Source organism: Corvus moneduloides, chromosome 4, assembly GCF_009650955.1.
Source record: "Corvus moneduloides isolate bCorMon1 chromosome 4, bCorMon1.pri, whole genome shotgun sequence".
Classification (NCBI taxonomy): domain Eukaryota; kingdom Metazoa; phylum Chordata; class Aves; order Passeriformes; family Corvidae; genus Corvus; species Corvus moneduloides.
Genome location: NC_045479.1, coordinates 13,582,605 through 13,595,999, shown reverse-complemented (window position 1 = coordinate 13,595,999; position 13,395 = coordinate 13,582,605). Strand labels below are relative to the sequence as shown.

The following is a 13,395-nucleotide window of genomic DNA, read 5'->3' as shown; positions in this document are numbered from 1 at the left end:
TCTCAAAGGGGGCAAGAAAATAACCACTCACCAGCATTTAATGCACTGAACAGAAATCTTTGGATGTTTTGGATTTACTCATTTCTTTCAAAATCCCAGTTTTTAATTTGCATTGAGGTTTTTGTGAGGGTTTTGGTGCCAAGGTCAGGCAGAAATGCTCTCTTGTCCTGGGAGGGTTTAGGGGGCACACTGGTTTTGGGTTTGATATTTTTTCCTTTTTTTCCTTTTCAAAGCTGATGTTATAGCCTTACACAGTTTTGTTACAGGCAAAAAGGGGACTGCTTCACAAAACTAGAATTTATTATTAGTTCAAGCAGTGCTCCAGTAACCTATAAAAACATAACAAATACAAGAAACAGTTACCCTGCCTCCAGTTAGTGATACTAACTGCTCAAATAATTCAATTGTTGCTAACCCTCATGAATAAGTTTGTGTAAAACAGTTATATTGCATTTTCGGTGTCTATTTCTCTAGTGTTCTGCTCAACCTTCCTTGTCAGCATCCCAAGTTCTCTGCTGCACAGAGTACAGCATTACTGCTGAGTATTTCTTCTTCCTCAATCCTGGCTGTGTTTGGGGAATTTTTAGAGATTTCAGTGTATTTGTTAGCATGTCTTGCTCATGCATCTACTTACGTGACTACTTGAATTTATCAGTTTGTCTCCACAAGGAGAAGGGTTAAAATTGAGGCAAAACATCTTAGTTATAGGTAATCTACTAAAATGAGGTCAAAACAGGTTGGACAACAACCACCTGGGCATTTTGGGTACTTTGTCCATTACAGCTTGTACAAGTTGGACAATGTGTGTTTTGGCTTAAAGGGAGATGCAGACAAAGTTAAAGGTATTTGTTATGGATACAGATAAATCCAAACTAAAATAAGCTCAGGTTCAGACAGAGCCTGACAAATCCTGTGGCTGCTCTGGCTGGGTGTTGTTACAGGGTTTGAGGTCTGCTGTTAGTCCTTGGGCACCACCCAGCCTGCTGGGCTGCAATACAAATACAGGCAGGTTTTCTTCCCCAGTGACACCCAACTACAAGCCAAAGAACTTTAATTTATCATTGGAGACAGTTTATAGCCTAACCTGCTGTGCTACACATGCAGAAGATGGCTGGGATTTAATGAATTTCTGAGCAAATGCTGGTATTCCCATCTCCTGGCTGAGATACTTGAGAGGCTTTTCCAGCCAGTTCAGCATCAGTCCAGAGGAGAAGGGTCAGCCTCTGCTGTTCCCTGGAACAAATCCCTGAGGTCACTGAGTTGCTGTCAGAGAGCTTCCACCTCCCTATTTTCGTTCTTTAGGACTTTAGGCTTTTCCTGTCTGGCCTGCTCGAACAGGTAACAGTCCCCCTCTCACCAATCCTGTCTCTGTCTCCAATTTCACCTTTTTCTTCCTGCTATTTCACGGCTGCTTCTCATAAACTGACCATTTCTTCTGGGGTCTGAGCTGAGGTTGTGCAGCAGGGCTGTATCAGAACAGGCCCCCGGGTCTTTGCACCACCTGCACCTCTGAGGAGAGGGAAGGGGGAGAATAGGGCCATGGCATGTTTGGAATGGGCTGGCTCACTGGGATCCAAAATATGGCAACAGAGAGCAGTCCTGATTTATTAAGTACATCCATTCTTCTTTGTTTGACTTTGAAACATGGATGTTTAAGTAGTTGAGAACATGCAGAGGAGTTCTCAGTGGTAAGGATTTAAGCCTCCATTCCAAACTGATCTTACTAGAACATGCAGCAACTTTTCACAAACCTGGAAAATGGGGATGCAGCAGTTTAGAAAAGGTGTTAGTCATTGGCATCATCAAAGCTTTTTGTTTTGGGATTTAACAATGTTCTGCTTCTGGTATTTCCCTTCTCTCCTAGATGCAATGGGCTGCTTTGAGGTTACCCCAAGTGGTGGGGAACAATTGAAAGAACTTCTTGAAATTCTTGATACTGGATACTGTTGCTTCTGTCTGAATTCATCATAACATTCCCTTTGTTTTTTCTCCTTTTCCAGGTTTTGTATCGACTCAGAAAATAGAATTGGTAGCAATGGAGTAGAGGAAATAAAAAGTCATCCATTTTTTGAAGGAGTAGACTGGGGACATATCAGGTACGTATATACACACGTTTTACAGGGAGAATAAAAGCCACGAAAGCAAGAATTTCATGAAATACGATGTCAAAGACAATTATTTCCAATTTATCTTTCATTTTGAAAGGCAGCTACTTGCAGTAGGTGGGTGACACTGAAGGTTTTCAGGCCTTGCTGACATTCATAGAAATGATCCGAGTTTAGCTGTCTTGAGATACCTCAGATTGCTCCAGACTGCCCAGAACATAAATTGTTGTAGGGTGGCTGTGGATTTAATTGTAAGTGTAGTAATTAGAACTGTGATGAGTTTACAGGTGTAATTCACTGCCTTTCCCACAGTGCTCTGTCCCAGTGTGAATGTTTTGGGGGGACATTCCTTGGGCAGTTTCAAAAGCCCCCTTAAAAGGGCTCCCTGACTGTGGAGCTGCTAAAGCAGAGCCAGTGTGGTTTGGGAGAGAGATGCTGAGTGTCACAAAGAGGAGCTGCAGTCCAAAGGTTTTGGATGAGGTCCAGGCTGATGAGCATTGGAATTATAAAGCTCTGGCTGCAAGTGCAATCGTGCTGGGCTGTGTTTGTGAAACAGAGTAATCACAATGGTGGCTGGTGACAACATCACGGTGATGGCTGTGTGGCAGATAAGTGTGGAATGTTCTCTCCCTTAATGGGAAAATGATGTTTGCCCCAAGCCTGCCAGGAAGACACCAATAGGGACAGGGAACCAAACAATCTCCCCATGGTGTCAGCAAACAGCAGAGTCAGATTCATCTGTGATGCACTCAGTGGAACCCTTGTGCTCTGCATTAAAGGAAGTTGTAAGTGTAAAAAGCTAAGTTAAAGCTGGAACTTAATGTCTCATTTCCTAATATTCACTCTTCTGGCATTTATCTTTATTTGCAGGGAAAGACCAGCTGCAATCCCTATAGAAATCAAGAGTATTGATGATACTTCCAACTTTGATGAATTTCCTGAATCAGACATTTTACAGCCAGGTGAGACTGCCATTGTAAATTCCAAATTTCCATCTGGGACATGCCAGAATACTCCACAGATACCTTTATTGTTGTTTATATTCATTTTTCTGATGCCCTCATCAAGTTAGTCTCTAGATCAAGTCTCTATGTTTTCTTTGAAATATGAGTGTAAATCTGTGATCTCTCACAGCTGCAAAGCCCAGGGATTTTAAGAGTCAAAGCCATTGGTAAAAACAGTTTGCACAGGTAGTGAGCACAGAAAGCAGTGGAGTTTTCTGCCAGGCAGTCTGTCTAACCAGATTCTGGTAAAACATCATGCACTGATTTGCTTTTCATCTTCAATGACTTTTGAGGTTTGTGCCAAACATAATTGTTGAGATACTGTGGGTGAGAATTTTCAGACAGTTGATTACCTAACACAGTAATTCGTGAACCTGAGTGGCTCTGTAAATCACTTCAGGGTTTTTTTTAAATTGTTGATTTCTCTTGGCAAGTTGTAGGAAGTTTTCATATGTAAAGGGCTTGGTTCTCTGACATACAAATAGTCCCAGGTCGCATTGTTTCAGTTACTTGAAGATTGGCAGATGTTTAACAGTGATTAATTGCTGTCTGCTAAGTGTAGTTATGTTACCAGCCGTAAGAATTATCCAAAAGCTGTTGGTTATTTCTTTTCTGAAATGGCTTTTATGTAATGGTGAGGAAGTTTGTCCTTTTGGTGCAAAGCAACTCATCTCCAGTGCCTAAGCTGGTTAAGCCCATATTTGCATAATGCCAAGAACATCTGTATTATCTTGGCATTTCAGACCCACTGGAAACAGTACTGTACATGTAGATAAAAATCAGAACATCAGAAATGTCAAGGGGTTTGTAATTGTGTATCCTATGGGTGTGTTAGGGGCTTCTGTCAAGGTATGGAAGCCTGATAAAGTGTGTAGATGTAATAAAGAAAAAGAAAGCAAAACAACCCCCCCACCCCACCTTTTTCTGCTTCAGAATTCTATCCTGAAATTGTAACTCAGACCATTGACAAAAGGCAACTGACCTGATTAGAAACACGATTTCTTCCAGGAGTTTCTGCTGACTAAGGAAATAAGAGCTCAGAGCTGTTTAGCTCTGTGAAAAGTCCTCTCAGAAGCAGCCTGGGTTTAACTGTTTTAATGGGTGTTTGCTTTTGTTTCTGAATTCTAGTGCCAAACACGACGGAACCTGACTACAAGTCCAAAGACTGGGTTTTCCTCAATTACACCTACAAGAGGTTTGAAGGGCTCACCCAGCGTGGCTCCATCCCTTCCTACATGAAAGCTGGGAAGTTGTGAAACAGAACACAACCCCCCGAAGGAAATTGCAAACACAAACCTCAGGTAGCTGCATCACCAGGCCCACTTGGCATTAGTTATCAACACATCGACTCTGGTGCGCATCGATTTCACACAGAAATTCTACAGGATTAGGATTTCTAAGACTACTACAGGAATTAGTTGGCAGTGCCAGCTGGCTTTTTTTTTTTTCTTTTTTTTTTCTTTCCTTTCTTTTTTTTTTTTTAATATTTGAATATTTTTGTTAACTTTATTATACAAAGGTACTGGAATAAAAGGAACGTGCATCCCTTTTCCTGCACTGCCTACGTGTGGATAACGGTTAATTATGCCTCTCTGTACTGTGGCTTTGTTTGTACTGTAAACCATCTAATCCACCCAGGAGGGAAACATATCATTTGATGCAGCATTGTTGTTGTACTGCTCACCTGGTGGGGTTTAGATATGCAGTATAAAAAAACTGTCCACATTTGCAAACCTCTCTGAGCAGTTGCTCAGGGGTGTTCCATTTGTGGTCTGCAGATCCCCCATGACTGTAGCACATGGAATTATTTTAAATAGCAGTGTCCTCTGGGCCTCCTTGTGTCCTGTGTGCCCTCTCTTGCCCCCAGTGCAGGATTTTACCAGCCCTTTATCGTCATCCCTTTTGTCCCTTTTCCCACAGTGTGTGGCAGTGAGGCAGTCCCTGTGATCTGTTCAGTGGTTTTTCTGCTTTAAATGATAGTTGGCAGTATTGCTGTTTGAGGTGATGATGCCTGCTGGTAATTTCAGAAGAAAAAAGGAATCTGAATAAAAATTATCAGTATTTTTAGCAGAAGGGAAACATTCTGATACGAAGTTTTGAGGCAGAGTTTGAGGCAGAGTTTCCAAGACTGCGTTCCTGCCTCTGCTCTAAAGCAGATAATCTTTGAGCTGCTCATAATTCAAACATCCTCTTTTCTCTCTGCAAAATGTGTTCTAGAGCAGTGATCAGATTGGTGCTTTTTGGTTTTTTTCCTCCCTGAGCAGCTGCAGGCAGAAGGGATCCTGCTCTAACCTCTTCTCTCCGGAACAGCAGCCTCTGCTCACGTAGAGGAAACAGTGTCCCACTAGACTCAGACTCTCCAGTGGGCTCCTTTTCTTCCAGTATCTCCACCTGGCATGGCCATGGGATTACAAGGGATCAGCTGAGCCTGCAGCCCAATTTCCAGGGACCACCTAAATGTTCTTGTGGCCAGTCTGCAGGATGGTGACAACCTGGCAGCTGAGCCAGGTCTCCTTCCCCTGGGCAGAGGAAACAGAAGCAGAAATACCTCCATGAAATACCTCCATGTGCAGGCTCTGCTTTTGTTCATCAGCCCAGCAGCAGTTCAGGACTGACTTGCACTCCCTGAACAGTTTGCAGTTATCTGGTCACTGGTGACTTTCTCTGCCTCACAGCTTTCTCACTCACAGCTTATCTGCAGGGCTTTGAATCTGTCACAGTACAGCAGAGATCTCTGCTGTCATTTTCTGGTCAAAAGAGCCGTACAGCAATGAACAATTCTCCAGCAGCTGAACAAGCAGAGTCACTGTTGCTGTCTCCCTCCTCTGAGCACCAGTGAAAGGCACCCTAAAATGTCTGCAGCCCCCTCCAAGTGGAGCACAGGATGTTTCGGCATACAGTAGGAAAGATTCCACTGGACAGGCTTTTGCAGCAATATGGAAGCTACTGTTATAAAGCTGTTAGAGAAATATTTATTGCTGTTAGGCACTGTGGTATCAGCTGTTCTGAATTATTTGTATGCTCTGAAAAACACAGTGGGATGTTCATCTGCTGCATAAGAGCCCATTTGCCTGCCAGATTTCTGTGCATCAGTGCCTGTGATGTGCAGGAAGTCTTCCTTGATCCAGCCAGGTTCCCTGATCCTGCCTTTCCTCCATGGTTTTGTTTCTCTTCAAGCATCTAATAACTGTTATTTATACCAAACAGTTTCAGTCTTCAGCTTCTCAAAGAGGAGTAGCCAGTGCCTCAGGGCTGTCCAGTGTTACACCAGAGCAAAGCTAAGCTGAACTTCTGCCTGAATGCTGGACTGAGGTGGGAACAGCTCCTTGATCTCCCAGGTTTGCTTCCCAGACTTTACACTAATTAACATCCCTGTACTGCTGCTGGGGCAAGGTCCTTAAAAGTTCTCCAGTGTTGTTATTAGCCTTGTCAGTGTGGTGAGGCTCAACCTGTGGCCATCCAAAGGCTGTACAAAAACAATAACTCACTTAAATCCACCTTTCAGACATCGTTCTGCGAGTGCCCCAGCAGCTCCTGAGGCTTCTCAGGAAAGGAAATGCCTTTGCTAAGGCCTTGACTCCAAGACAGGGAAGCTCAGGCAGAAAAAAAATCCTGAGATGCAAACTTGGCCTCAAAAGACACTGCTATTCAAAACAATTTTCATTGGTTTTAATTTCCAGTCTCATCCATGGGGTACCGTGTGCACTGGAATTGGAATTCCTGCAAAAACCACCTTTCAGAAGAGCACAGTAACCCCATTAACGTGACCTACAAAGAAGTCTTTGCTCAAACTTGTTGAGACAAGTTCAGTTTCATGGAAACTGCAAATGTGCAGTGATACTGGTGATTTTTTTTTCCTGTGGGGCTTAGGGGAGGGCAGAGAAATACACACTTAATTTAAAGCTATCTATTAAACAATTACGTCTGTACATACTCACTGGTTTACAAACTCGGGAAAAAGCTCAACCCTTCTATTTGCAACACTAAGGATAATACTCATTTAAAACTGCAGATGATTAATCATATCAGTGCTCACATAGGAGCTATATCCATAAGGAAACAACAGCCTGCAGCCTATCTAGCATAAACTCCTGTATTGTGGTAGTTGACTTTTTAAAATTTTTTTGTAAACATAGCGTTATTTTAATCAGTAAGTCAAGTTAAACAATATTAACTACTGCTTTTAGGATGATAGGGGTTTTTTTTTAAAGGTGAAACTGTGACACTGTAATGGATTAAAGAGAACAGCAGGTTAATCTACACTGGCTTTCAAAAAAAAAAAAAAGGAAGTGCAACATATCTTTAGTTTTGTTATTTCTGTCTGATTCCTTTGGATGGTTGTGTGTTTTCCTTTGGCAATGTTTGTCACTGTGCCATTTATTTTTCTTATTCTTGGAGTACCAAAGATCCTGAAATGGCTTGATGATTGCAACCATGTGAAAATTTATTTTCTGGAAGTATGTTTTGTTAAGCTTTTGTTAAAACGTGGAATTGTTTATGCAAATTGTTATCAGAGGTTTGCTGGGACGTTTACCTATTCCAGCAGGGGAAACTTGAGTGCATCGATGGAAGTGGAGAGCCTGAATCCAAATTCTGGATCAGAATTCCCTGAAAGTGGGGAGGAAGCTTGGATTGGGAACTGCAGCTGAGCTTGCGCACTTCATTCCATCTCCAGTCAGCGTGAGTGAGTGGCCTTAGGTACAGGACATCAGCAGAGGTTGTCTCGTGTGCAGAAGGAGTTAAAAAAAAAATTGCCAGCATTCAGAAATCAAATCTTGTTGATACTGCATTTGCACTGTTCAATTTGCCTTGCTGGAGAGTTACAGAAGTGTTATTTTTATAGGTCAATTGTTCCCCACCTGAGCCGTTGGAGACAGTCTGGGATAAGGGCACCTGCTGGGGGGAGATCAGCTGGGGGCACCAGGAATGGGCACCAGGAATGGCACACAGCTCTGCTGTCAGCTCCTTCCCTAGGGCTGACATTCCTCCTGTGCCCAGCAAGCAGGGAATGCTGCAGCCTAGCCCAGGTAATGCTTAGGAAGTGCTCTCACTTTCTCAGTAACAAGAGCAATTACAGGCGTTGTAACACACCGTACCTTGTCCTTTTACTGTTGGGATCTCACAGCAGCTCGTTCTTGGAGTCAAAATGGCAACTGCTATATTTTTCCTAGACTGTTTCATTAGTTGTGGTTGGGAAAGTTACATAGAAGCATTATAAAAATTTATATGAGGCTTTTTACAGCATTTGAAAATAAAAGTAGCATTCTTTTTGTAAAGTCGCGGTTTTTGTTTCTTTCACCCCGGTGTACTGGATTTCTCCTCCAGAATGGGAGGCATCTAAGGAATTGAGATCCTATTTTGTGGATTCTCATCTTGAATTCCACAGACAATTAAACACCCCAGTGTTGTTACACTCAATCAGAAAGCAGAGAAAGCAAATACTGTTTGACTTGTCCCACCTGCAGTCACGTGAAGAAGCTACTTCTCAAATGGTTACTGATCTCCAGAGTCTTACCTTCCCCATAGGCTGTAATTTATCCAGGAAAGGCTTCCACAGGCACTTGTGTCCTTTGATCCACTATAGAAACCTTTCTGTCCTACTGTTCCACTTTCCCTGCCAAGTTCAGAGCGGCAGCAGCAGATGCAGTGAAAATTGTGTAAAAAAATGATCAGAGTGGAGCAGCTGAAGGCCAAGAGAAGTGAGTAGCCACTGCCTGGCCTTGTCTGGAGCCCTCCTGAGAAGAACAAGGGGCATCCCTCCTTCCACTCCAGAATTCCTGCTCTCAGTAAAGGTAAAAATACAACAGAATTTTGCAAGTTCTGTTTAATGGGATCACCCTTTTCTTCCCTTAACTGTGCGTGATTGTATGGCAGAGCTACACATCATAAGGAAATACAAGTTTAGTTCTTTACCTCCTTGTGTTTCCAAATCAGGTATTCCTCAGAAAAAGCACTTGAATGGAAAATATGAAGGCTATGCCTTCAGCATGAGTAAATCTCTTTTAAAATGTGATCTTAATTTAGGGTTTATAAGACATACTGCAAACGTCTACATTTTTCATTTCTTTGTTCTTCTACAAAGTGTGCCTGGTACCTAAGCAAAGCAATTATGCTTTGGGCAATAAAAGGCTTTTTCTGACAATCTTCCTAAGGAAGGAGAAGGGGAGGAGTATCCAAACAGTCTGTCTTGGGAGTGAGGACAATAGTGGCTCCCAGCTCTAGACTAGGCAAGGATACATTTGTAGTTCGGGAAGTGCTTAATGTATTTGGTAATGAAGAAGGTTGTCAGGGGCTGGCCAGGGAGGTTTGGAGTCCCCATCCCTGGAGGTCTTTAAGGAAAGATTGGACGTGGCACTCAGTGCTCTTGTCTGGGTGACAAGGTGGGCATCAGTCACAAGTTGGACCCAAAAAATCTTGGAGGTCTTTTCCAACCTTCACGGTTCTGTGGTTCCATTTCTCTAAGGTAATGTGATTCATTACAGGTTTGAATTTTAAATGTCAGAGAGGTACTAAAATGCCTGTCCCACAGTTGGATTTCCCAAGTGAAAGTGGGTTCTAAAGGTGCATGCAGGCCCTGTCCCCTGTGAGCCACGCTGAGTTCAGCCGTGCCAGGCTCTGCAGCATGGAATGCCTGCTCCTAAAAACCACCGGGTTCCAGGTGCATTGATACTGGGACAGCTGAAGGGAAAATTGGTGTGGCTGTCATGCACTGAACTGGCACCAGGGTTTGGACACTTCATCACTCAGGAACAGTGGGTGTGAGAGGAAATGAATCTTTCCAATGCAGAGAGAGCTTATCCTCCTGCCTCCTGCTCCTCCCAGTGCCACTCCTTAGGTTATCGGAGCCCGTGGAGGTCCCTGTTCCCAGGGGAGATGGGGTGCACAGACTTCAACCTTCTCATGCTGAGGAGGGAATGAGCGCAGGTTTCTCCTTTCCCAATCAAGCCCCAGCTCTGCTAGGAACAGTTTGTTTCGGATCTGAACTGACCCTCGGTGCCATATCTTGTTTCCGTACCAGCTGCTTTAATCTGTTTCTAGTGAGCCACCATCTGCTGCAGCTTCTCCCTCCTCCAGGAATATGTGCTGGCTCTCCATGCTGTCCCCAGGCAGTTCACTTCCACTGGCAGCAGCTCCTTCCCCTCCAGGTGCCTCTGCCCATCCTCCCCACTCCAAAGACAAAATCTTTGCCCTTGCCTCTACATTTCCTGCCCTTGGAATTGAATGATGAGAGGGCGGCTCATGAGCAGGGTAAGCGCTGACCCCTTGAAGCTGTTGTGCAAAAGTGTAACCACAGCCCCTGCTCCACGTCTTGCAAGAGAGACTGCAGCTACAGAGAGCAAGTGTTACAGACACATGGAGCTAACACCTTCCCTCCTTCCTTCCAGAGATGTGGGCAAGATCTGCCCCCCAGCATGGCTGTACAGGCTGGGAGATGGAGGTGATGGATCTCCAACAGGAGGCAGATGCCAGGACATTCCCCCTGACCTCGTCTGTGCATGTGTGGCCGTGCACAAAACAGACTGGACACAGGAGCAGTGACTTACTGTGAGTGCAAAACTGCAACAGTTTTGGACACTTGGTTTCCCTAATTCTACTTCTGACTTCACTATACCTACTTAATACTAGTGAATGATCAGATAAGAACTGCAGTAACTTTTCTGGTCAGGACAGTGTGAAATCACTGGCAATCTAGACACACATGTCAGGATCTTCAGTCCAGCAGGCTTTCTTTGAGGTCTCATCCAACTCCCACTGATGTCAGCAAAAGATCCCTATCTAAAGCCCAAAGAAACCAGGAACAAGAATGGTCTTCAAAGCAAACTGGTTGCTGATGCCATGCTTTGGTGTTCCTTACAAATGAGACAAAAAGATCTCACTGTTTATACAACTCAGCTGGTTGAAAAGCAGGATGTGGAGAGGAGGCCTTTTGGCTTCAAATGCAGTGGTGTAAGAAACTTGCATGGCACTTCTGCTGTTAAACAGGACAATATCATCTGGTTTTTAATAAACAAAATCAAACTAATGCCTCGAGGAAACTTTGCAAAATGTACAATTTATTTAAATGCCATTTTTAGGTTCTCATTAGGCATTCAGAAATTACCAGTTTCTGCCAGGAACAAAAAGGCTGTTTCAAAACTGAAGATTACTTTGTTTTTAAATCAGAAGCGGCACCATCAAATTGAGAGACTGTGGGGTAAGAGATTTAGAAGCAAGTGAATTGTTTTGTGGGCACAAACCTTGCCAGCCTCGACTCCAAAATGAAGCAGGCACTTTGGAAAATGTTAATCCTTTTGACTGTCTTTAATTTTGTTAGAAGATCACACACTATATTATCATCCTGGTGGCTCCATTACTGAGATTAGAGAAGGAGAGCAAGTAGGATTTGGATGCTCTTCTCGAGTTAAACTTGTTTCATCATGCAAGGAGTTTGTCCAGATTCCCAGATATCCAAGGCCAGAGTATATCCCTATCACAGTCTGGTTGGATACTGCAGAACATAATCCATGCTCCTGGTATTGTGCCAGCACAGCACAGTTTGTTGTTAGTGAAGCCTGAATTGGGGTTTTTTTGGTTGGGTTTTTTGGGGGGGTTTTGCTGGTTTTTTTGTTTGGTTTTTTTTTGGTGGTTTTTTTTTTGGTTTTTTTTTTTTTTGTGCTCTGTTTTGCTTCTTTGAGGGGCTTCCATAGTAATTATTGAGCAGAAATAATTTTAAAGAGCTTATTTTTACTGTTGGCCAATGACAGTATGATTATGCTATTTATATAATTTTTGAAGGAAAAGGCTCTCATATTTGGGGCAGAACTTCAACTTTAAAGTGACAGCAGATTTTACTAATACACAGACACAGAATTTATAGCAAAGTCAGCAAATTGCTTGTGGTGCCCTTAAAAGTAATCCAGTGACCTTCAGGCAGAATAAAATACAAATAACAGACGGAAATAGATTTTTTTTAAAAAAGATTAATTCTTTTAACCAGCTAACTTGTTCACATGTCCTCTACAAAAACCACACTTGATTGTGTACTTTCAGCCATGTAAGACCGTGGTCTGAGGAGAAACCATAAACATTTGTGTTCTGGGAGAGAAGGTTATGAAAAATCTCTGATTGTACTTACAAAGCTGAGTCACTTCAGTTTCCTGCTATTCAGTTTCAGCAGAAAAACATTCTCTGGCTCACCCTGAGCAGTCACCTAGGGGTGCATTTGTGTGAAGTAACACAAGTCACCCTAATAATGGAGAGTGACTCCCAGTGTTCCCTTTCCCAGGTCTTGTTGGTGAGGTGTGTGTGGGGCCAGCTTGGCCCCAGCAAATACACAAAGAAATCCACATCCTCTTCAGGACAGCATCTCCCATGTCCTGGGAAACAGCTAAGACATGCTATGCTTTGGCTGTGACGGAAGAGAAAAAAAGGAGGAATAATACAGACCCTTTAACTGCTCAGTCTCAGGCTATTATTTAACTGCCCCGAGGTTTGATTGTTATTTTTACCCCTTTAGCACGTTGTTGTATAAGTTGTTTGGAGAAAAGAGGCTATCCGTGGCTTGGATAAAGCATTCTGTTCCCTATTTTATAGCTGAAAGCTATTCAAGAGAAAGTGCTCACCTGAAAATGGGGCAAAAATATCGTGTGGCCTACTCAGAATCAGTGCCTTACATAAACTGGGATCCCGCTCTGCCAAGACTCGAGGCAAACTGTGCCATAAACACCAGTTAATGTCATGTATTAAAGGTTCAGTGAAGAGTCCAATCATCACCTTTGAATAAGAAACAAGTATAATAAATGATGTCTCAAATCTGTGGTAATGATCTGGCACTGCTTTATGTTTGTAGGAATTATCCAAGTGCCGGGTGACAAGACACTGCACCATGGATGAGGAACACAACAGGCAGAAATACTGCCAAGAGACTGATCTGATTTTCTGACCTAGTGCCAAAAACTTCTGCAGTGAATTGCAATTGCACTAAAAAATATGAAATAAAATGCAAATAAGGTACAGTAGCTCTGTTTCTAGTGAGTCAGTTAAAAGAAATAAAAATTTAAAATGTCCTCAATAATGTTCCCATGTGGAGAGAGTTTGTATTTAATAGCTGTTTAGCTATTAAGCTTGTTAAAACAGTTATGGGGAGCTATTTAAATGTTTAACTCATTGAGCTTTATAACAACAGCCATCTTCAACTTTCTGTGGTTCCTGAGTCCCTGAAATGTTTTCAGTCAGTATGGCTGACTCACTTCTGAAATCCCCTTAACATTTGGGTGTCCACTGATGATGCAAACCTGGAGGTGGGA

At 42.9% G+C, this 13,395-nt stretch overlaps 1 protein-coding gene across 2 annotated transcripts in view; it reads left to right on the top strand.

Annotated features, from left to right (window-relative positions):
- Positions 1 to 8,385, top strand: part of STK38L (serine/threonine kinase 38 like) — a 45,918-nt gene extending 37,533 nt beyond the window's left edge. For both annotated transcript variants that reach the window (XM_032106185.1, XM_032106186.1), the window contains exons 12-14: positions 2,001 to 2,096; positions 2,976 to 3,067; positions 4,238 to 8,385. In XM_032106185.1, coding sequence (XP_031962076.1) covers positions 2,001 to 2,096; positions 2,976 to 3,067; positions 4,238 to 4,365 — 316 coding nt within the window. In that variant the 3' untranslated portion in view covers positions 4,366 to 8,385. The remainder of the gene's footprint in view (positions 1 to 2,000; positions 2,097 to 2,975; positions 3,068 to 4,237) is intronic.
- The last annotated feature ends 5,010 nt before the right edge of the window (positions 8,386 to 13,395 follow it).